Genomic DNA, 25867 nt, shown 5'->3' with positions numbered 1-25867 from the left:
GAAGATCTTGTCCTGCAGATATTTTTTGCTTTTTAAAGTTTTTATATACATTTGTATCTTTCATAGTATTCAAGATGATAGGCAAAAACTAAAAAAAATGGTAATAAACTGTTAATACAGAGATATGTCTCGCCTATTTGTTATTTGATAATGCAAATATTGAAATTAAAATAACAATACTTTAACATGTAAGTTATGCAAATATTCAGTCAATGAATTATGAATAAAGGTACAGGGCTAAACAGTCTCCATGGAAATGAGATGTGCCAATGCTTATACAACTGCATACCAAATACCATTGACTTTTCATAAGTCGTTCCCTTTGAAGAAACCTAAACACAAACATTAACTTATAAACTAAGCAAAAGTTTCAAAGTCAATAGACCATGACTGAAGGGGTGGGGCCAAATAATCTCCATGGAAAAAGTACAAAGTTAGAGGACAAACAAAGATGGTGGCACATTTTAGATTCCACTATATAGAACGAAATGTTAGATAGGGGCAGAAATTTGACATTGCAATAAGCCAGCTACAGACCCCCACAAAGTTATTGCAAGGGTTTAACAAGCAACGAGTTTAGCACTATGTCAAAGAGTTGAAGTGAAAACTTCATACAAGGTCAACTTCAGGGGATGCTCACTATTATAAATAGATAAAGTGGCTGTTGCTTATTTTGCTTATTATATGTAATCAAGTATCTGCTATGATATTGTTAATGGCAAAAATGGTGGAAGTAACTTACTACAATTTCTGTTTTTAGTTTCTTGTAATGATTGTCAATAGGATCTTCTCCTTCAGTGCCACCTTTCAACATACTGTAAGCTATCTCTATCTCTAGTAAGTTATCCAACATCTCCGTCTTAGACTGAAATTAAATATCGTATAAATCTCTGGTAAGTTATCCAAAATCTACGTCTTGGACTGAAATAAAATATCGTATAAATCTCTGGTAAGTTATCCAACATCTCCGTCTTAGGCTGAAATTAAATATTGTATAAATCTCTGGTAAGTTATCTAACATCTCCGTCTTAGACTGAAATTAAATATTGTATAAATCTCTAGTAAGTTATCTAACATCTCCGTCTTAGACTGAAATTAAATATTGTATAAATCTCTGGTAAGTTATCGTACATCTCCGTCTTGGACTGAAATAAAATATCGTATAAATCTCTGGTAAGTTATCTAACATCTCTGTCTTGGACTGAAATTAAATATTGTATAAAATTATATATTGTAATAACACACATCTCATTTAAATCTATATAATAATTTTCTCAAACAAAATTTATATTGCAACAAAAGAAAATGATTTACCATTCCACTTTTGAGTTATTTGAAATATACCAAAAGTTTTTACTTAAGTTAACATAGATCTACAGAAATTGTTTTTGCTTTTGATTCAATATTACTGATTTGCTGCAAGGTTTATCTAATAAGTTCAAACACCCTCAACATATCTGCTTTAAACAGGAAATTCAATTATCACTGAAACACCACAAAGTATTCATACCTTAATGACTTGATCTGTGTCTAATAATGGTGGCTTCTTCATCCCAAAGTCATGTGGCACCAAAGTATAAAATCTATTGGTGGCATCTAAAAACTGTGTTTGTGTTCCCCCTTTCTCCAATAGCTGTAATAACAAGTCCTTATTTAAAACAACTAACAAACTATCATCCAATATCCTCCTTTCTCCAATAGCTGTAATTACAATTCCTTATTTAAAACAACTAACAATCTATCATCCAATATCCTCCTTTCTCCAATAGCTGTAATAACAAGTCCTTATTTAAAACAACTAACAAACTATCATCCAATATCCTCCTTTCTCCAATAGCTGTAATAACAAGTCCTTATTTAAAACAACTAACAATCTATCATCCAATATCCTCCTTTCTCCAATAGCTGTAATAACAAGTCCTTATTTAAAACAACTAACAAACTATCATCCAATATCCTCCTTTCTCCAATAGCTGTAATAACAAGTCCTTATTTAAAACAACTAACAATCTATCATCCAATATCCTTCTTTCTCCAATAGCTGTAATAACAAGTCCTTATTTAAAACAACTAACAAACTATCATCCAATATCCTCCTTTCTCCAATAGCTGTAATTACAATTCCTTATTTAAAACAACTAACAATCTATCATCCAATACCCTCCTTTCTCCAATAGCTGTAATAACAAGTCCTTATTTAAAACAACTAACAATCTATCATCCAATATCCTCCTTTCTCCAATAGCTGTAATAACAAGTCCTTATTTAAAACAACTAACAAACTATCATCCAATATCCTCCTTTCTCCAATAGCTGTAATAACAAGTCCTTATTTAAAACAACTAACAATCTATCATCCAATATCCTCCTTTCTCCAATAGCTGTAATAACAAGTCCTTATTTAAAACAACTAACAAACTATCATCCAATATCCTCCTTTCTCCAATAGCTGTAATTACAATTCCTTATTTAAAACAACTAACAATCTATCATCCAACACCCTCCTTTCTCCAATAGCTGTAATAACAAGTCCTTATTTAAAACAACTAACAATCTATCATCCAATATCCTCCTTTCTCCAATAGCTGTAATAACAAGTCCTTATTTAAAACAACTAACAAACTATCATCCAATATCTTGTAATTTTAGTGTGGAATAAAACCTTGTCAGCAAAGTTTGACTCTAACCTAAAACTGACAAGTTGTTACATTTTTCTGTGACAGTGAAGTGACTGAAAACAGTGAGATATATATTGCAGAAAAGTTTCTCTTTTTTTATGATAGATATTTGGTCTTGTTGTTCTATCTAATACAAAATAGTTTAAGATATTTAATATCTTTCTTAGCAGATACACGAGTTACAAAAGTTTCTTAATATTTTTATAACATCACACAGTGTAAAACTTGTTAATTCTGATCTAGTTAAAATGAAGGACCAAAATTGATTTAAGCTGTCGTTTGTGAAAGATAGAATTCTGACAAAAAGGACCTAACATTGGACTACTGCACAGCACTGCAGTCAATTCTCGCTGTTGACAAAACTTCCTGAGATATCTGAAATTTTAGTGCTTCAATTTAGAAACCAAGTTAAAGGTACATTTGTTGTTTTCAGGAATGTTAAATATATCTTAAATTGTCAGATAATACCATTAACATAAACAAATATCTTGTTCAGTTGTGAATTTGAGAGATTTTCTATATATAGGCTGAATGCTTTTGACACCTATTCATTTATTATGATCTATCAAATTTTAAAAGATTTTAATCTTACGCAGAGAGAAGATTTTCAAAAATACTACTTTTCCATAGGAGTGGTCAGTGTGACCATTCACTCTTGTTGTATAAACCAATCTTTACCTTTGTTAACTCTGTAAGTATCCTATAGGCTGATTCTATCTGTCGTTTTGACAATTTTCCCAAAGGCATCTTTTTTAGATCAATCTAAAACATTAATGATAATCAAAATAACTAATAAAATTGAGAATGGAAATGGGGAATGTGTCAAAAAGACAACAACCCGACCATAGAGCATAAATCCATATGAAAACATTGAAACTTTTGTAATATAGACTACCCTGACCAGTGCTAGATGACAACTAGTGTTTTTGATAATGGGATATGTAAGCCTGTTTTTAAAGAATAAAACTTGCCAATGACAATTGTGTTTGAATTCAATTCTGGGTTACCAAAAAGTTTTGACACATCAAGAGTTTGCTCTGTGAGGCTCTTTAGCATACAATTATTTAGTGCAGTGAATGAGAAGGTTCAGTTTTGTCAAAGAAAACCTTTCCATTAAAACTGTTTTAAATGGACAAACAATATTATAATTATTGTTATGAGATAACTAAAAATTATTAATTTAATCTTATTTGACAAATAAGTTTAGATATTATTGTATTAGTTGTTATTATTTATATAAGAACACAAAAACTGTCTGAATTTACTCATCAGTATCCTCAAGGTCGTTAAAAAAATAGATAACTGTATGGTTGTTTTTGTTTTCACTACATGGTGTAGTCTGGTTAAACATGCCTTTAACCATGTTAACATCGTTATTGAACACTGGTATTGTTACTCCAAAATTTGTTTTTGATTTTTCACATCATAAGTGCCTTATAGTGGATAACATTCTCAACTTTTGGTCTCTGGTGGATAGATGTCTCACTGGCAATCATATCAAGTCTCCTTATTTTTATATGACCAGTGATGATGACACAATCTTATCAGACATCCACTGAAAATTTGATAGGAAACTACCATTTCTTTAAGTTATATGATACAAACCATGGCAAATAAAGTGTACACATGAAATTGAGGATCTAAATATAAAGCAATGGTATGGAGAGTCGAAACATTAAAAACATACACACTGTAGTCCATGTTTGAATTGCACAATGTGTAGGCACCTTTTTATTATTTGATCATGTCATTGAAACTTGAATTCCAATTAATATAAATCAAAATATAATGAATAATTTGCCAATTTTTTTTATTCATCCACATTCATGTCTACTACTTATTAATCATAATACAAATCTATAAAAACAATGGTCTTGCTTCGTGAAGTCAAGAGTTGTTCTCATTTTATAAATACCTCAAATTCTAACATGGCTTTTTTCATACTTTCTACATCAAATATAAGTCTCACTAAGTCTTGCACAGGTTTATCTAGTTTAGATGTTGAGGAGCTGGTGTCAAACTTCTTCACTTCATCTTCATCCTAAAATTTAAATCAAAGCCTTAAAGGCTGTAAAAGCAATTGCTGCCATCTTAATGTTTTGGGGACTTTTATTTTTCATCCACATATATATATAAGAATTAAACCTGACAGGAGTGTTGTCTAGTGAGAAGTAAGAAATTTTAACTTTATATCAATAAAAGACTTTAGCAGAAAGTCATTTTTAATATGTTTTATATTTCACAAGGAGACCGGTCAAATTTACATGTGCTGAAACATATAACTCAAAAAGAAATTATCCCCTGGTAGTATTTGTAACTGGGCAATAATTTCCTTTATTGATTTAATTTTAACAATTATCATAATTAATTTAAATTTAACCATTCAATTAAAACATTTCAACTTTCCAGACGCAAATGTTGAAAAACGGGAAATAAATAAAATATCTTACAAGACATAAACATGTAAAAAATATATATATATTTCAGCTTACTAAAAATATTTTCATAATGTTACTTTGTCTTCATTTCTTAAATCTAAGTCCCAAACATTATTGCTCAGTTGATATGTGTCATCCTCATGTGGTAAGAGATAACTATAATTCTCATGCAATCCTGAAAAGGGGGGTCATCACAGACAAACATGACATTAAATCGTCATTATACGAACAAGAACAAACAGCTCTTCGTTGCTTTGATATTTATCAATTTTCAGGAAACATTGCGAAAAATTATCTTCAATATTTCGAAAACATGTGAAATAAAATTGCAAACACGGTGGACCGTCGAGTGTCAACACACGTAGTAGACGTGTCCACTGGAAAGACGAGGATAATGGTTTCATCATTTGTCATGCATACCCAGTTTTGATTATGATATCCAACTGGACGTACTTTTTTTCAATCTATGAAACTAGAAAATTCCAAATGGTAAATATCTCTTCATCTGGAGTTGGCATCTATCATGTTTTGACGGGTCCATTTCATTAGTAAGGTGATCGATTAATCTTACAGAGTTATGACAAAAAAGGAAAACGAACTTATTGTTATGTGTTTTTAACAAGGGTTTCGTTCCTCTAAATTATTTGCGCAAACAAATCAACAAAATAGGTCAGTTAAGTTTGTCTATTTTTAGATTACAGGTAATCATTTGACACTACGTATAACCTGTGTAGTGATTTTGATTTTACGATAAATTTATGAATGAACGATAATTTTATGAATGAACAAGAGCACCTGGCCTCTTTCTTAGAGAAACACCAATTAAACATATAAAACCGTATTTAATAAGAGATAATTCAGTAAAATTTTCAATACTAAATCAACAACTGAAATGATTCCATATTTTGTTGAAACATCGTACGAAAGGAGAACGGAATCGCAGGTATAAAAATGCACTTTTTTTCACTCAGACTTCTATGTTTTTTGATAGTCAAACGGTTGTCCCCCTAAATACAAAAATACATCTACAAGAACATATGCTGAAACCTCTTTAATCCACTAACATTTTTCAAAAGTTTCAAGCTATGTGTTGCATTAGAAAACATACATAGGTGTTTAAGAATGACACACCAGGAGCCTGTTTAACAAAATACTATGGCTTGATCTGGGTGGAGTCTCTGATTTGCGTCACAAAGATGGCCATACGCGATGGCATAAAAGCAATTGCTTTAAAAAACTGTCTTATAGAACATTTTTGTTTTTTCTGGACAGATTTGGTGTTATTTTATCTACATGTCTGTGTAGGGCGATGGATGATAGAAACTATTGGTGTTGTATCATGAGAAGAGATCTACATGTCTGTGTAGGGCAATGGATGATAGAAACTATTGGTGTTGTATCATGAGAAGAGAATGCACCACTTCACTTCAACATTAAGCACTATAATTACTTCAATGTTAATACTAGACTATGACCTTTATAGATGAATTAGGCTTTTTATAGGTCATGTAGCTCCTCCCCTATTAAGGTACTTATACATACTTGACTTTCAAAATTTTTGGTTCAAGCCATGGTGATGAAGGAAAATCCATACAATCACTTCAGATATACCTTACTTATAAAGTGTTATTTTCATTAACATAAGCAGTCAAAATCTAAAATCTTCATTAAAAGGATATTCATACTCTGTTTCCTGTCTTAAGATCAAAGCATCGTTGGTTTTATGATCCAGCCAAGTTTTTAGCTAGTTGGATAATCCATTGATATTTCAATTTTAGATGGTGTACTGATTTTTTTTCTCCTTTTTTATATAAACATTTTTAATGATTTTGATATGGATGGAAAAAGGAATCTGCAAAGGAAAGTGTAGTAAATTTTCTAACTGAAGTTTGACTTTACTATTCTAGAGAGTTATTGCTGACTATTTCAATGAGTTACATACATCACCGTAATCTATTTCTAATGGATAAAATTTGTTCTGTATTTTCTTGAAATCTTTCCTATCTTCCCAGTCATTGCCAGTCTTCTCACCAAACAAAGCTTTAAACTGTGATATAACACTATTCTGGGAACCACATCTCTCCAGTTTGTTACCTCCTATTGTTGTTCCCACACGTCCCCAGGCACGGAATAACCACCATCTACAATAGTTTAATTAATGTTATCTAATAAAAATAAGATTTAATTAAATCTGGATTTTTTTTTACCCTACTTAGTCTAATTATTCCATGTTTTAAAGAGTTGTTGTTATTTAGATTCCTGAAATTTTATGAGTGTTATGTACTGGATCTTTTTTACAATGCAATGCTAACAAATCTTTGATTATACATCGGGCATAACAAACAAAGAGCTTGATGGCTCTGAGGAGTAATATCGCCATTATTTTCATTGAGATTAGCATTCTTTCTCAAAAATATTCAACTGCACATGTACTCTCTATTTGATTCAATCTAAATGTTGTTTTTCTACAAGTGATAACTATATTTTTTGTAGTAAATGGTGAACTTTTAGTGGATAAAAGTGTAAAAAAACACAGCTTTGATCTCTTGAGTTGCAAATCAATCATCGGATTGAGTAACCCAGAGCAACAAATTAGTCGAGTCTTCTGTTAATCGAAGCAACGCAAGGTATTATATAATCAGTTCAACTATGCATGTCCTTAAATACATAAACAGTTTGGATTATGTTTTGATTGAGGACAATACATCAATTGTGGTTTCCATTTCCTTATGGAAGTTCAACATCAAAGTTTCAAAAAGGTTACCTGATTGGAACAACACCACTTCAGTGCTTATTTGATCAAAATAGTTTCATTTCAATTGAACAATAGAACACAGCAGAATTCCTATATTGATGTCATGCTAAATATAGATCTTGCTTAATACTGATTTTCCGTATTGTAAAATAAACACACATAAAAAAGGGAGATATCAAAACATGAGGATTTCGAGAAAGAAAAAAAATTAGGATTTCAAGAAAAAAATTAACAGATTTTTGTTTAAATTCAATCTGTTTGTTTACTCTTCTAAACAAAACAATCTGAAGAATCTGAGTTGTTCCTTAATGTACAGCACAAAACAGTTGATGCAAGAGTCTTGAAAAGTAGAAATAAATGTCAGTCAATGTTAGAGGTCTTCAGATAGCTGCAATCTTATCCCAAAAATAAACAGCTCAATTTTTAAGTTTGTTGATAATGAACTTGGATCATCATTTTTTTGTTGACTACAATATTTCAATACCCACTACAATATATTCCCAGAAATACACAATGTATAATTAAGATGGAAGTATATGATCATTGCTGCTTGAGTATCATACTTACGCTCCACCTTTGTCACTCTCCAAAGCCTGGATCTTATAGTAAGAGTTTGTTCCCTTTACAACATCTACTAATCCTAACACTGAGTTAAATATATCTCCTTTACTTTCAACAATATGTGCACTGTCTTCCAAACCTAGTAAAACATTAACGATGTATATAGCATGGCTGAACAGACAGAAATATATTTCTCAGTGAAATTCTAACTTATATTAATTATGGAAACAAATTGACATACATAGTTTTGAGGACACTTTCTTGGCTGCACATCAAAACATATTCCAATCTATTTATATTTGACACTGCACTATTACAACATCAAAAACAAACTTTTAAAATTGTATTGTTCCTTGATATCTAACACTACAGGGTAAACTAATGCTCATTTTTTTAGGGGTTCTTCAAAATATACTGATATTAAAATTCACATTAACTGACACTTATCTCTAAATGTAAAAGGCTATGATAAAAACGGCATTGACCCCAACCAGGTTCTACTGTATGTAACATAAACATAAAGATTGATACCATATTTTAGGAAGCCTTTGTTTGTAGTTCCAGAGAAAAACACAACCAAATTATATTTAATGTATCTCTGGAAGTATAAATTCTATATATATATATCAATTTTGTGACATTCAGAAACAATTCACCAAGATCTAAATACTTATAGAATTTCATTAAATCAGATATACTGCCCAAATTCCTATATTTACCTTAAGGTTGATGAAATATCTCAATAAATTTACCTGAATCAGGGTCAACAGCTGCCCCTCCTTTTACTTTCATCTTCATTGTTGTTGGCATACTCTTAGTAAAATGTTTCTCTGAAATACAGTATTATATCACAGTAAAACAATTAGAACTTGACAGTACAACTCAATGTTGTTTCGAATACATCCAATACATTAAAAAGATCCAGTGAATCTGGAGGAGGTTTGCTGATTTGTGTTACTACAGGAAAGGAGGAATTAATCAAGGTAAAAGATCTTACCTCTAACACAGCAGGTCACACAGGCATTGCTCTACATTGTTGCTGTTAGAGATCTCCAACATGCAATAAGTATGTAACTATCACAACACATGCCATGGATTTAAACAACCACAATGCTTACAGTGATTTATCTAGCAAAAGAATTCAGCTCCAAACTGTGGGAGAAGGCATCAAACTTGCACTGAGGTGTGAGAGCTTTTGTTTCATGTTGAAAGCCTAACTGTTACTTTGAGATGAAGCACAGCAATCGAAACATTGTTTCAATGCTTTGTTTTAAAATATGTGAGTTGGAATCTTGTATCATCTAATCAGACCATATCTGACTGTATATTTCTGCAGCCAAATCAATAGGGATCATCCTGCCAATATATGAAACTATATTTCCTGGTGAGGTTGTAATCCAATAAAAAGTACTTGAGTTCAGAAACAAAAATGACTGACGGACAAAAAGGTCAAACACTATATACTCTTCCTACTTTGAATCATGTAGTATAATAAGTACTAGAAGAAGTGTGCATTCTTTTTTCCTGACAGTATATCCTGGATCACCTATATTTATTTCAAAAAAAATTAATTCAGTGATACGTTCCCATTAAAAGCTGATAAATTATAGTATTCAAGACTTTAAAAAAAAAAAATTTATATTGATAATTCATTTTTTAGTCTTAAGATGTTACAATTACCTTATTGTCACAGCTTTCACAAACAAAGTACCCTGATACATGTGTATATTAATATCTTAGCTAATTATTTTTTTATTTTTTTTCAGTATTTTTGGTTTAGTTATTTTATTGTACACTCCGTATCTGTCCACAGCATTACCTAGATATACTGTAGTCATCAGAGAGAGATTTTCTATAGGAAGCTTTCAGTGACACCTAACCTGTACTAAATTGTCAGATGTGTATCCATAAACTTCCATTTAAATTATACTTAAGGCAAAGTTATTTCAATGTTTTGTTCTTCAGGTTTTATTTGTGAGCAATCAAAAATTGAATTAAATTTTGTACTTCTAGTACAATTCTACTAAGACAAAATGGCAAGATATAGCATTACATTGATAATTTTGAGAGAAATTTGCTTATTAACTAACTTTTGTTCATAATTTCAATTTAAGCCTTGTTACAGAAGCAAACTATAAATATCATATCTTTTCAATTTTAAACAATTTCAACCCAAAAAGAATATATTGCCAACCCTGTAAATCTATCTTTACACTGCCTTGCTTGGTTTAAATGTCAACAGTTACAAATGTAAGAGGTTAAAAACAGGATAGAAAAATATCTAACTAGTTATTTTTTGTTTGAAGCCCTGAATAGAAGTTACCATCTTGTTTCTGTCTGTAGGCGCTCTTTCCCATACTTTTACTAGAAGCTGGAACAATTCTGGAAGATGGCTGAAAAAAAAAGTTTATTTCTCTGTGTGATAAGTAAATTTCAATTCAATATTAAAACAAGGGCTTGTGCACATAATCTTTACTGCTATATAATTGTACATAAGGTATATACTGACATAACTTGTATCAATACAAAAATTAAATATGCTGACATGCCCAATCATCAGCAAACACAATGTTAATAAAGGTGATAATTCCTTAAGCCAATAACTATAAATAAGGATACCATTTGATTAAATCAAATTATAAAACCTTTCATTTTTTACATTATAATGTTTTGACTTTAATGCTTCCATTTTCCTTATAAGAAAAAAAATAAATGGGGAATGTGTCCATGGAACACAGATGATGCCCCCGCTTGCATATAACATTAAAAGGGACATAACTCAAGAACTGTAAAAGTGATGCTACCCAAATTTGTACTTGATCTGAGTTTTGTGGTAATAAGCATTGTGTATACGTTTCATAACATTTAATTGAGGCAAACTAAAGTTAGAGAACGGAAACGAAAAATTCAGCAATTTTTTCTTTTGTAAAGGGGCATAACTCTAGAACGGTAAAAGTGACACCACCAAAATTCATGCTTGATCTGTGTTTTGTAGTAATAAGCATTGTGTATAAGTTTCATAACATTTGGTTGAGGTAAACTAAAGTTCGAGAACAGAAACCAATTTTGGGACGTACGGACGAACAAGGGTAAAACTTGATGCCCCCTCCGCTATGGCGGGGGCATAAAAAGAGTGCACATGCTGAAATATCTTGTCTGCTTTATTGACCATTGATTTTATGTTGAAAGTCTTAGAGATGAAGGTTTACTACAAGTATCTCATAAACTTAACATTTTTAAGATCCATGACAATGTTACAACACTGTAACAGATTAAACATACATCAGTGCCCCAGGACACAATATTATGTTTCTGTATCATAAGACAAGCCCCTCCTTTCTGTACACTGTCTAGGTAGGAACTCCACTTTATGCCCCTCCCTATGGACAGATTTAACTTACATCAGCTCCCCAGGACACAATATTATGTTTCTGGATCATAAGACACGCCCCTCCTTTCTGTACACTGTCTAGGAAGTCTTCGTCTACAACGTGTATATTGGCCTTCTCTGCATCCTTTATATTGGTGCTTTTCTTCGTTACTTCAGCTGGTGGTAAAATGACAATGTTTGTGTTATAATACAAGGGAACAAAAAGTAATACATGTACTTACTAGAATATTGTGTGAAGGGAAAATTGCCATGGTGTACACTTCTTTCATATTTTCACCATTTATTTCAGAGATCTTTTGCTTAATGAATGTACAGTTTAAATATGACAATTCAGACCATCATCAAACTTGTCTACTACTTGTTGGGTTAATGTTATTTGACTATTCTGAATCTACTGTAAATATTGGGTTCCTGTCACATTGAGGATCTCTTATTATTCATTTTTATACAAAATGTAGTTTAAAGAATCGAAATTATGAACAGACTACTGAAATCGGCTGTGTATAATTCCTCTATTGGAACATCGTCCACACACCCTTTTGTGCCACAGGAATTCATGAAACATGGAAAAGAATGTGTCAATTTCAAACAAATACAGTATGTGAAAAATAACAAAAGAATGCGACTTAGAAAGTCAAACAGTGCTGTCCTTTAGTGAAATATTGTTAAACTTATTCATCATATTAATAGTTGAAGGGCCTTTAACGAAAACAAAACACATGCAGCAGTATGAAACACCCAAACTGAAAGAATAACCTATAACAATTGTACTTTATATATCATAATGCATATTAAAGCTGGTTCCCTGCTGACACTTACACATGGTTCATATTCCAGATAAGTTTATGGATTAGGTAAATTATTCGAGTTTTTGAAAAGAAATAAGGGTGGCCTCTATAATTTCAATAATAAACATGACTGAACATAAACAATCATTACAAAATCTGGTTTTCTCTCAAGTGTAGCTTTAATTTTCTATAATCCACACTCCTACCTGGCAATTTTAATATAGAAGTAAAAGACCACGGACAATACACAACTGAATTCGGTAAGCCCAATTCACATAAAATAGATTAAACTTTACTTTTTTTTAATTATGACTAAATTTGGTACCAGAATTATGGGATACCTTTACAACTTATGACAGCAGCAGTATCAGAGGTCACCTTGGTTACAACATGGCCACCCAGTTTCTGTAACTCTTTTGTTATCTCTCCTTTAGACTTTTCTGTTTTTCCAATTACAAACTTCATTCCTTCCAATGGTTTTGTCTTCCTTATAAGTATAAACAGTTATAAAGATGAATCAAAATGGTTAATTATACCGATTACTTTCTTTCAGTACAGTAGACTCCTGCAAATCGGGATACTTTAAAAGTTTTTTTATAAAAAATCCCATTTACTGATATATCAATCACAGGATAAACGTATATTTGTAAATTGAACTTTACCTAATCCCGAGATGTTACTAGCCCTGACCACTGATATGTTACTAGCCCTGACCACTGATATGTTACTAGCCCTGACCACTGATATGTTACTAGCCCTGACCACTGATATGTAGAATAAATAAGAGAAACACTTAAAAAAGGTTAGAGTGATTTCTTTCTCTAATTTTCAGGTACATCAACATGATGTTTGTGTAAAAGATGATCAGCTGATTATGTTATGCTTATATTTGTTTTTTGCTTTTCAGTTCTTTGTTTATTAATATAAACCAAATGTACTGTTATATTTATGTGAATATTTATGTGAATAAATATCTACTATTCATATATTGTGTTTTTATTTATTTCATAAACCAAGTAGTTTTCTATATATATATGTGGCGAAAATTCACAGTAAACAAAAGCTATAAATAGATGTATTTATAATAATGACATTGTATATATCTTATATGTATTATATTGTATGAATGTCATGTATATGTTGTAATTGTTGGAAATAAAAAAATCAAAAGTTAAAAAAAAAAGCTATAAATAGCTTTGATTTCTCAAAAGTACAGTACATCCTGGCTCACATTTTGTTTCATTATATGGTTTTGACAGAATATTCATGAATATTCCTATCTGATTTGACGATATATTCTTTTTTCCGATATTCATGTGCATGATAAAATTTACATTGAAATAATTAGGAAAGGGTTTTGTGTTTTGAAAAAATATAACTATAGCTGATATATCTGATTTGGTTGGGTCGGCTACTGAATATATTTGCATATTGCATGTTCGTATATAATGTGCTTCACATGAAAGGGAATAATATGAAAAAACAATCAGGCATATAATATACAAGGCCAGCTAGATGCCTTCTGTCTTTTTTTACAAAAACAGTTGTTTGTTTTTTTGCCTGAACCATTATTAATTCATATGATGAACAACAAAAGAAAACTACCCTGAGTCTGTAGAATCTAGAGAGGAACTGACAGGGCCATCATCATCATCACCAGCTACTCGTTTAGGAAATACTCTGTCCCTCTTTACATACTTGTATTTCTTTCTGAAAGATAAATTACAGCATACACTTCATATGATGGCTAAATTGGACTAAAATCATCAATATGTTAAGGCAGGCATTCAACTGACTATATGGATCTTGCTGAACTGTAGATCCTATTCCAGCAGAATTTAGGTATTTAATATTACCTATAGCCCACTACTATAAGACAAAGAAAAGGGGACTAAAGACAATATTATGATATAGTATATTGCTATATTTCAGACAAAGAGAAGGGGACTAAAGACAATATTATGATATAGTATATTGCTATATTTCAGACAAAGAGAAGGGAACTAAAGACAATATTATGATATAGTATATTGCTATATTTCAGACAAAGAGAAGGGAACTAAAGACAATATTATGATATAGTATATTGCTATATTTCAATCACCACATTATCATAAGACATACAGAAGAGGCAAAAGGTAGACTATATTATGAGATAGTACAATCATTTACTTACAAAACCTCTACATCATGGTATTCTTTAGGTATTTTAAAAGCCTTCCTGGATGGATGCTGTGTTTTATATTGGCATTTGGTCCATTCTGTTACACTCCCAGTACACCTGTACCCAATACTCCTACAACATAGCATGTTAAGTGCCTTATAGAACTATGCATTGAATTAAGCATGATTTTTAATTGCACTGCAAATTTGTCCATTGTCTAGAACTAAAACTCCAAAAATACAAAGGAACAATTTCTAATTCATATTGCCCTCTGCTTTTGTAGGTGAGTGCGAATTTAAAAATAATTCTTTAATGTTATGCAATATGCTTATCTAAAAAACAATATTATATGGAACTGATGACTGATGTATAACATTAAAATATTTTTTCATTCATTATTTACAGTACAAGTATAGATCAGACTGTTGGTTTTCTCTATTGAATTATTTCACATTTTTTTTATTCTATGGCCTGCTTACTATATGGTTTGGGTTTTTTTGCTAATTGTTGAAGGTCATATGGTTACCTTTAATTGTTCAAATCCTTATCCTTTAGTCTTAAGTCTTTGGTTGATAGATGTCTTATTGACAATTAAACATCTCCTCCCTCTTATACCATAAAAAAAAAAGTAAAAACAACAATATAAACTCACGAATACATAAGCTGTCCTTTCTTACATTCTGGACATTTATTGAGAGATCCAAAAGCCATACAGTCTGCTACAGTATCTAACAGCTACAAATAATAAATACATAAGGGAATCAAATTACATCATGTTCGTTACACACTAGTTAATTCTTCTGAAGGGACTCCTACAAAAAAGCAATCCAAGATCATCTAGTAGCTAAAATCATAAAATTTGCTAGACAGATTATTCCATTACAAAAAAGAAATAAAACAAGAATGTGTCCATAGTACACGGATGCCCCACTCACACTATCATTTTCTATGTTCAGTGGACCGTAAAATTGGAAAGATCATATCATAGGGAACATGTGTACTAAGTTTCAAGTTGATTGGACTTCAACTTCATCAAAAACGACCTTGACCGAAAACTTTAACCTGAAGCGTGACAGACGGACAGACAGACGAACAGACCAGAAAACATAATTCCCCTACTACTATCGTAGGTGGGGCATAAAACAAACACTTTCTATAACTTATATAACAATTCACATACTGTAAACAGGGAAATTTTTGCGGCAGTTTTATTTTCGCTATTTTCGCGGTAAGAGTTGAAACGCGAAAATAAAACGATCGCGAATATTCCAAGGAAATCCGAACACGACCATGAAGACCATATATGAACGTATGTCAATAGGATATGTAGATGGCTAATTTAAAACATCGGTTTTACAGACGACAGATCTATACCGCAAAACATAACTGTATTTCTAAAGGAAAGTCAGTGTTAGATATCAAAACTTTATCACTTGATAGTCCTAATTAATCCAAGTGGACATTACGGATATTGCTAGTTAAAACTATCGTTACAGTTATGTAAATGACACCTGTCAATCAGATTAAAATATTAACTAATAAGCAGTTATTCTGTCAGCATTTAATTCACTCTTAATTAGTTCATTTCTCTTTGTTTATTGTGATTGTGTTTTTACAAGCAGACATGACTAATAGTTTTAAATGTGAACCAACAAAAAGGAATTTTGATTGTTTTTTTCACTTGATTTAAATACATTTATTAACACTGTACAGTTTCCAAATCATTTATGAAAAAAACTTATATAGGATACCGACCGGGACATCGAGAATTCAAAACGGCGCTAATCTAGATTTTGTTCTTAAATTGCAAAAAAAAGAAGGCGCGAAAATTTCCCGGTTTACAGTATTCAAAATAAGTTTAGTAACAACAAAAGTTATAAAATCTTAACAAGGGTGCACATGCTGAAGTCTGCTTTACTCACTAGAATTGATATGTTGATAATTTTTTTGATAAAGGTCTTATTATATGTATGTTGAACATTCAATGTTAATCACTGAAACACAAAAAAGAGGTGAAATAAATAGACCATCTCACACTAATATGTACAACTTAAAAAAAATGATTCTATGGACAAAATGTGGTTCACTAAAAGGTCAAGTGATCACCTAGAGGAATAGTGTGTTCACCTTACAATGATACTATAGACCAAATGAAAGAACCTTAGTGAGCGCGCTCACATACCCCACGTCCCCACATTGTCATTGGAGAAATAAAATAAGTGTAAGAAAAAAAGTTGTACCAGAAAAAAAAATTGAATCATAATTTCCTGTCAATATGTACATCTACATAGTATGTCCTTATTATCTACACAGTTTCATGAAATTCTGTTGTGTGGTTTGAGAGGAGTTGCGATGACAAAAGGTTGCAGTAGTATATTGGGCAAATAAGTTCAAAGGGGCGTAACTCCTGGAAAAAAAATTGAATCGTAATTTCCTGTCGATATGCACATCTACGTAGTATGTCCTTATTATCTACACAGTTTCATGAAATTCTGTTGTGTGGTTTGAGAGGAGTTGCGATGACAAAAGGTTGCAGTAGTATATTGGGCAAATAAGTTCAAAGGGGTGGAACTCCTGGAAAAAAAAATTGAATCGTAAATTCCTGTCGATATGCACATCTACGTAGTATGTCCTTATTATCTGAAAAGGTTTCATGAAATTCTGTTGTGTGGTTTGAGAGGAGTTGCGATGACAAAAGGTTGCAGTAGTATATTGGGCAAATAAGTTCAAAGGGGCGTAACTCCTGGAAAAAAAATTGAATCGTAATTTCCTGTCGATATGCACATCTACGTAGTATGTCCTTATTATCTGAAAAGGTTTCATGAAATTCTGTTGTGTGGTTTGAGAGGAGTTGTGATGACAAAAGGTTGCAGTAGTACATTCAAGTAAATAAGTTCAAAGGGGCGTAACTCCTAGAAAAAAAATTGAATCGCAATTTCCTGTCGATATGCACAACTACATAGTATGTCCTTATTATCTAAAAAGGTTTCGTGAACTTCTGTTGGGTGGTTTGAGAGGAGTTGCGATGACAAGAAACAGGAATGACTGACGGACGGACGGGTCAAAAACATTATACCCTCCGCAACCCGTTGCGTGGGGTATAATAAAGGTGAACTATTATTCATGTTAACTCACATTGGCATATGTAGTATTTGATTTAGCATTCTGAAACTACTTTTCTGCACAAATTTATGTCCTTATTAATTAACTTTGACATTGCCCTTCAACATGATCTCAAAATTGATAAACATCTTTCTGTCATTATATGTGATCCATATCCCTGTAAAGTTGCATTTACCTTTGACCTAGTGACCTCCAAGCGGTGTTCCTTTCTTTATATGTGACCTTATTCCAAGTAGAGAATTTGAGGTAGCATCTGAAAATGGACTGACTGACGAATGGACAAACTAACATGTGGATGGGTCAAAAACTGTAAAGTAAAAATCCCCCTAGCGTGGGGTATAATCTAATTACCTACCTGTTCCTGCTATATCTTGTTCATTACATTTTCTATAAATTCACATTTTGAGTCCATTTTCCATTTCGTTCCACTAAAATTACCTTGCTCTCCCTAAATTGAAACACATGCTCATCCAATAAAAATAAATTACCTTGCTTTCCCAAGATGGAATCTCTTGTCCGTTCAGTTCTAATAACAACAAATTACCTTGCTTTCCCCAGATGGAATCTCTTGTCCATTCAGTTCCAATAAAATTTTCATTGCATTGTTGGAGACGTGTTTTTGAAGATCATCTCTAAATTTCCAAATAAACTGGCTTTGCTCCTAAAATATTATCATAACATCATTACACCTACAAATGTTTAAATTTGTTCACATTTCAAAACTGGCACCATCTAATAAACCTGATCCAATATTCCTGTCTACAAAACTCCTTAACTTTCATTTTTATTGAGGTGATGTCAATAAATAATTTCTAGCTTACACATTTTTCTATTTGACCTTCACTGTGAACAGAATTAACTGTAGAATCTTTTGTATATAGTAGTTTTTAGGAATGGATATCTGCATATGGTTCGTACATAAGATATTTCTGTACACAGGTAAATCTATAACTGGAAGTCAAATTAATCATTACAATCACACCATGATATCTCAGTTAAATGCTGCACAAAGAATAGTATATTTTTGATCCTTCAGTCTGGAAAAAACACTAATTTCATGTAAATAGAGGATAAAAGTTTCAGATTAATCCTCAAATGGTAAACTGTGACAACTGGTACAAACAATATTAAAATGATTTCATAAGGAAATGTTTGAAGTAAAAGCAAAATGTTTTTTTTTTTTTATCAGATGACCTTAAACATGTTAAACTGATTAAAACCTTCAGTTGTTTTTCTTCCTCGGTTTCTTCTTTTGTTTTCTTTGGTTTCTTCTGAGAAGGTCCGGCAGCATCCCCACCTTTTCTCTTCTTCCTAAAAAGTAAATATTTACTCATTGTAAACACTGTCAACAGACAAATTATGGAACTTTGTTTTGTTTATTTGAAGTTCCGTCTTCAGTTTCGTTGATAATTCATAAAAGTACAATGTATAAACATAACGCTAAATTAGACAAAGCTAGAATGACTAGATACATTAGAAACATATAAGAACATATAATCAGGGATTTACTGTTTGAAAGTGTTCAGCAACACTCTGTTAAATATTTTATATGAGTTCATAGGAACTCACTAGAACTATTTACTTTTTCTGTAACTATGCAGATATATTGGTCTGAAGACAAATTATTCAAAACAAAATGACAGATATATATCAAAGATATCTAAAACAGACTTTTGGCATTTATCCCTTAGTTTATGTCTTGACGTCATAAATGTAACTGCAATGTTTACCTTTATTAAAAAATATTAACTGTGAATGCACTGTTATTAATGGAGCACTTATTTCAAATAAATTTGTTCTTCATTAAAACCATAAATTTGAAAGCCTAATTAAATGCATATCATAGGCATTCCTTCATATATTTATTTTTTGAAATATGAACTTTTGTTCATTCCATATCGACATGAAATAAATGGAATCCATTAATAACAGACTTTATAAAGTGTATAAAAATTCCCTCGCATCAATTAACACTTACCCTTTTTCTCCTTTACCAAGTTTTGTTATCAATTCATCTTTGTCTTCTTTTCTTACATTGACCCATCCAACCATTCTAAAAATAGATTTCATCTTTCCAGAGTTGATAAAGACATACAGAATTATAAATCTAAATCATCCACATATTGTATTATAACGTATATTTATATGTTTTAAGGAATTCTTGCATCAAATTTATATATAAACCTAAAATATTTCAGTTCCTTACTAAGGCTTACATTTACAAATTAACATATCCATTAATTTTGCTGTAGAAAGGAATTTCCTAATTGATATTGCTATTTGTTCATTTACAAGTTTTTGAATGAAATGTTTAGGATGAGGAATTTTTTACAACAGGACAGTATGTTGGTTTTTGATATAGTATAGTTAAAAATGAATTTTTACAGCGTGGTAATAAAATACCTCTAAATTGACAACACTTAAGTTTACTTCAAATTTTATTTGTGGATAAATTTCCTAGGATTAAATTGCCGTCGTCAGAACATGGTATACAGTAATAAGAATGCCTGAAGTACAGGGTAATGACATCATAATAATGCATCATCTATTAATTATTGTTCATGTTATAGAATACAATACATATTTATGAAATTATGTACCTAAAATATTTAAAATATAATACAATGAAAATAGAATTATCAAAATTAAGAGTTAAGCTATTATTTTCAATCTTAAGCATATTTACTAAAGAAGGGACCCCTATATGAAATATAAACCTGAGCACTGAAGCATGAAATCAAGATTAAGGCCTTATGACAAATGTACGATAAAAGTCCTAACAGAAATATATTCCGTGTAATCAATCCACATACTAAATATTTAAGACTTATCATGAATAGTATAAGTAACCGAGGAACAGACCTCACCTTGAAAACTTTACCAGATTAAAAGAGATTGAAATTGAAATCAAGGCTTTATGATATATGTCAAACACACATTTTCTTCTCAGGATCAATTCAAATACCAAATATTGTTGACCTATCATGTATACTAACTGAGAAACACACCTCATACTGAATACTCAAACTGATCACTGGAGCCTAAATTTGAGATCTAGGCCATATTATATGTCAGACAGACATATGCTCTTTACAATCAATGCTTAAACAGATTTTGTTTAGTTACTGAGTTACCCTGGTTACAGATTCAATTGTAAAAGATAAATTAGACAACTTCAATGGTGTGACATTGAAGTCAAGGCCAACCGACATAGATGGACATATACTGCTTAAACCCAATCCACATATCAAAAGTTGTCGACTTTTCCTTTATACAATTATCTGGGAACAGTTCTTATTCTGGAAACAACCTGACAATTGGAGAGTGAATTCAAGGTTAAGGCGATATGATATAGGCAAGACTGCAACCAATGCTTACAATTGACCAAATCAAGATCAGGGTCAGGTGACAATGACTGACTGACAAGTTCTCATCATAAATTTCCTTCAGACAAATTTTTAGCCATTCTCAGTGAGATTGGGAATAAGATATTGAAGTTATTTGTAAATCTTTAAGGCAGCTATTGCCACCAGATATAATTAATACCTATGTCACCTCTCCCACTTTAGTTTCAGGCAAGACAAAAATAAGTGTATGATATATCTCTGAAATATCCTGCTTGTACATGTAAGCTTTCATATGACAGCCATATATATCTCTAAAATATCCTACTTGTACATGTAAGCATTCACATGGCAGCTTTATATATCTCTAAAATATCCTGCTTGTACATGTAAGCTTTCATAGGACAACTTTATCAATGAGTAAGCTTTCATAGGGCAGCCTTATAAATGATAAAATTGAGAATGGAAATGGGGAATGTGTCAAAGAGACAACAACCCGACCATAGAACAGACAACAGCAGAAGGTCACCAACAGGTCTTCAATGCAGCGAGAAATTCCCGCACCCGGAGGCGTCCTTCAGCTGGCCCCTAAACAAATATTTATACTAGTTCAGTGATAATGAACGCCATACTAAACTCCAAATTGTACACAAGAAACTAAAATGGTTTCATAGGACAGCCTTATAAATGAGCAAGCTTTCATAGGGCAGCCTTATAAATGAGTAAGCTTTCATAGGACAGCCTTATAAATGAGTAAGCTTTCATAGGACAGCTTTATAGATGAGTAAGCTTTCATTGGTCAGCCTTATAAATGAGTAAGCTTTCATAGGGTAGCCTTATAAATGAACAAGCTTTCATAGGGCAGCCTTATAGATGAGCAAGCTTTCATAGGATAGCCTTATAAATGAGTAAGCTTTCATAGGACAGCCTTATAAATGAGTAAGCTTTCATAGGACAGCCTTATAAATGAGTAAGCTTTCATAGGACAGCTTTATAGATGAGTAAGCTTTCATAGGGCAGCCTTATAAATGAGTAAGCTTTCATAGGGCAGCCTTATAAATGAGCAAGCTTTCATAGGGCAGCCTTATAAATGATAAAGCTTTCATAGGGGAGCCTTATAAATGAGTAAGCTTTCATAGGGCAGCCTTAAAAATGAGTAAGCTTTCATAAGGCAGCCTTGTAAATGATTAAGCTTTCAAAGGACAGCTTTATAGATGAGTAAGCTTTCATAGGGCAGCTTTATAAATACTTAATCTAAGAACCTACTTTTCTACATTCATTTCTTTGCCAAACTCCAGATCATCTCTGTTTTCTACAAAACAATCTATATGATGCCACTGATCCATTGGTCCATACATCTTGGCTCTCTGGCTTTCGTAATCCTTCTTTGAAATTCTTAATTCATCCTGCAAATTAAGCATACAAAATCAATATAAAAACAGCAGATAATTATGAATAAAGTGTGATAACAAAGATATAAAACCCAGACACAAAACTATTCAAATGCATCTACAGGTCACCATACAGTTAGATATTCTTAATTCACGGACAATTAATCAAACAAAATCATTAAAAGATGTCATCAACATGGCAATGCTGAGAAGCAAATTCTAGCTTCATATTCCATAAATGTACATTGAGAGACTTGATATAAACAACATTATAATCTTAACAGTTCCTAACTTCTCAACCACTACATGTTCATTCATTGAAAGATTTCCCATGAACTACAATGTAAATTCTATAGAACCAAGCTTTACAACCCCTGCATGAACATGGAACGGGGACCCAATTATTTCCCCCATTACTTCAATGCAATTTTATCCAAATTGAGGGGCAGATTTTTTTATGCCCTATATTAGACTGCAAAATTTCAGTTACTTTCTCCTACCTGCAGCTCCTTCGTGGTTTCTTCGAGAATTCTTGGAGTGACATGACCGGCATTTAAGAGAGCAATACTGTTTTGAGTATTTATAGTGTCATTTTATTAACTTCCTGGGATCCTATTCCACATAAACTCTTGCTGGAGGATAAAAAAATATGTCTGTTTCTTTTGCGTTCAGTCATTAAATGGGTCGGACTGTCAAGATCTTTATTTTTTTTTTAATAATTGACAAAATGCTATTTTTCAAATAATCCTTTGGATCGGCAATAAAAGATCGCGATCAAACCTTGGGTTGGACGGCAGGCAGGAAAAAGATATATTTCAATTTTCTTTGGCTTTACCTTCACAACCCTTATACATATATTGACAATTTGACAAAACTATATATAGAACCTGCCTTTCCAATTTTTTCTTCACATGTTCTACATTTACTTTGGTTTGACTTGGCATATCCTACTGTATAATCTTTGTAATCACTGGTCATGGCTGCTTCTTCTCCTTCTCCTCCTCCACCTCCTGTACCTGATCAAAAAATAATAATTCATACATAGATTGATAGAGTATACAGAAATACTAGGATTGGTGCTTTGAACATTCTTTTGCAAGCTGTATCAACCTAAAACATGAACTGAACCAAAAAAACAAGTTGTTTAATTACTTAATTGAGTGGCTGGGGACTGAGGTGTTGTGTTTTTATCACCAAATAAGGAAAGGTAGGTCTAGTTAGATGTTGACCGACATTTTGTATTAAATAAATACAATCCTAAACAGGGTAATATATGTCTAACATCACACAACTTTGCGCTTGGGTCAATTTCTTTACTCAAATCAGGTTTTCTCATACAAATGTGTGGCATGATTCTTGTGCTTTGGATATCATTTATGGAGGTTTATGGTACAAAATCATTGTATAAATAAATAAAGAGCTGCGCCATGAGCCCATGATACACCTGTTGTCCTTTTAGCTCGTCTGTATGCTTTAAATGAATTTATATGATCAACTAGATACTGTGAGCACTACCACCCCCCCCCCCCCCCCCAAATAAAAATACATGCTCACACAGTGGTAACCTTTGATACAAAACATAAATCATTTGACACTATTAAGGCTACTAGAAGCTTAATTTAGCCTGTGGCCTTGATTTTTAAACAAATAAAATTCTATAGCAGTCCAAAGTGTGGAAAATGGACAGTTTGCAACGATTTTCATTGAATAAAGTTCAATAACTCTGCAATGTCTTGTAAGAAATTTATAAAAAAAAACATAAGGGAGCTTATTTCAATAGACATAAACAAGTCACCAAAATTTCATGAAAACTGCTCAAACCGTATTTGAGTTATTGTCCAAAAACTGGAAAATCACCCCTTTTTCATGAATAAAGTCCCGATACTCAAAAACTTAAAATAAGAATTTCTTAGAAATTGAAAGGGACTTTATGTTAATATAAACAAACAATTCACCAAAGTTTCATGAAAATTGGTAAAAGGGTTTTTCAGTTATTGTCCGACATGTTGAAGACGGACAGACAGACAGACAGATGGACAGACATAATACATCCCCTAAACAGGTGTATAAAAAATCCACATTTGTCTAATCACTGAAATTTGTGATGTGCAGCCATTTGGTTTTTTTTGTCAGTGTTGATCGGCGTGGTTAATAGTAACGGAAATGAAAAAAATCAAGAAATTGTAAAGTTTTGTAAATTAAAAAATATTGGGACAGGACAGTTTCATAGGTGCCGGTGGAGATGGAAAGCTATCAATTAATTCTAATTGACCTTAGTTATAAATAACTTTTTTGAAAAGCTTAGAGCCAACTCTGAATGGTTGTTTTGTACATGTGGAGTTGTGGATATGCTCTTCAAGCAAGGTGTTTTGCATATTGCAAAAGAACTCAGTTATTTAGTAGTGCATTTCTTTAAGGCAAAGTATACGTAATTGCACGCTTTCAGCAGAATTCGGGATAAAAAAATATGCGTTGTTAGATACACGAGTAATCTCCTTTACCGAATTCAGGCTTGTAGAGTCTGCTGTTTTATTCTCCAAAATTGAACCTGCCAGACAAGGGTGCGGACTATAGAGTACGATAAGCAAGAAATAAGAAATAAAATGCTCTGCTGGGTGCAGCTTGATACGACCGCAGAGGTCGAACCCTGAACAGTTGGGGCAAGTATGGACACAACACTCAAGCTTGATACAGCACTGAATTTGGATTGTGATTAAATATTTGACACAGCACAGGTTTCTGACACAGAATGAATGTGGTATTAGAACTTAAAAAATTTTCATTTACCTATTCAAACCATATCATTATTATTTGCTTTTATATATAAATTAGAAATAACCAATTTAAAATGGAAAATTTTAAAGAAAAAAAATACCCCCCCCAAATTTTTTGAACCTCCTTATGATTCATCACTCCAAAACTCAATCCCAGCCTTCCCTTTGTGGTATGGTACCTGCAGTACAATTTCAGAGAGATCCATACACTTGAACACAAGTTATTGTCTGGAAACTAGAAAAATGCTTGTTTTTGGGCCCCTTTTTGGCCCCAAATTCCTAAACGTTTAGGGCAATTACCCCCAAACTCAAACCCAGCTTTCCCTTTGTGATATGGAACCTTTTAGTACAATTTCATAAATACTATACACTTACACACAAGTTATTGTCATGAAACTAGAAAAATGCTTGTTTTTTTGCCCCTAATTCCTAAAACTTTGAAGCAATTACCCCCAAAATC

General features: G+C 32.1%; 1 protein-coding gene and 1 non-coding gene across 2 annotated transcripts in view; both read right to left on the bottom strand.

Annotated features, from left to right (window-relative positions):
- Nucleotides 1-25867, bottom strand: part of LOC127737436 (poly [ADP-ribose] polymerase 1-like) — a 46125-nt gene that overhangs the window by 13160 nt on the left and 7098 nt on the right. Inside the window, exons 4-21 of the mRNA XM_052248140.1 lie at nt 23525-23649; nt 22509-22648; nt 19877-19951; nt 19119-19209; nt 18443-18559; nt 15428-15510; nt 14788-14907; nt 14217-14321; nt 12953-13098; nt 11834-11979; nt 10756-10825; nt 9185-9262; nt 8439-8571; nt 7059-7257; nt 4594-4719; nt 3357-3440; nt 1511-1633; nt 743-865 (exon numbers count right to left, since the gene is read on the bottom strand). Coding sequence (XP_052104100.1) covers nt 743-865; nt 1511-1633; nt 3357-3440; nt 4594-4719; nt 7059-7257; nt 8439-8571; nt 9185-9262; nt 10756-10825; nt 11834-11979; nt 12953-13098; nt 14217-14321; nt 14788-14907; nt 15428-15510; nt 18443-18559; nt 19119-19209; nt 19877-19951; nt 22509-22648; nt 23525-23649 — 2084 coding nt within the window. The remainder of the gene's footprint in view (nt 1-742; nt 866-1510; nt 1634-3356; nt 3441-4593; nt 4720-7058; nt 7258-8438; nt 8572-9184; nt 9263-10755; nt 10826-11833; nt 11980-12952; nt 13099-14216; nt 14322-14787; nt 14908-15427; nt 15511-18442; nt 18560-19118; nt 19210-19876; nt 19952-22508; nt 22649-23524; nt 23650-25867) is intronic.
- Nucleotides 10219-10350, bottom strand: LOC127699288 (small Cajal body-specific RNA 8). Its single transcript, XR_007981165.1, has one exon. It is a non-coding gene; the product is annotated as a small Cajal body-specific RNA 8 (non-coding RNA).

The sequence above is a fragment of the Mytilus californianus genome, unplaced genomic scaffold, assembly GCF_021869535.1.
Source record: "Mytilus californianus isolate M0D057914Y unplaced genomic scaffold, xbMytCali1.0.p SCAF_4, whole genome shotgun sequence".
Lineage (NCBI taxonomy): Eukaryota > Metazoa > Mollusca > Bivalvia > Mytilida > Mytilidae > Mytilus > Mytilus californianus.
This window is presented reverse-complemented; position numbering and strand designations above follow the sequence as displayed.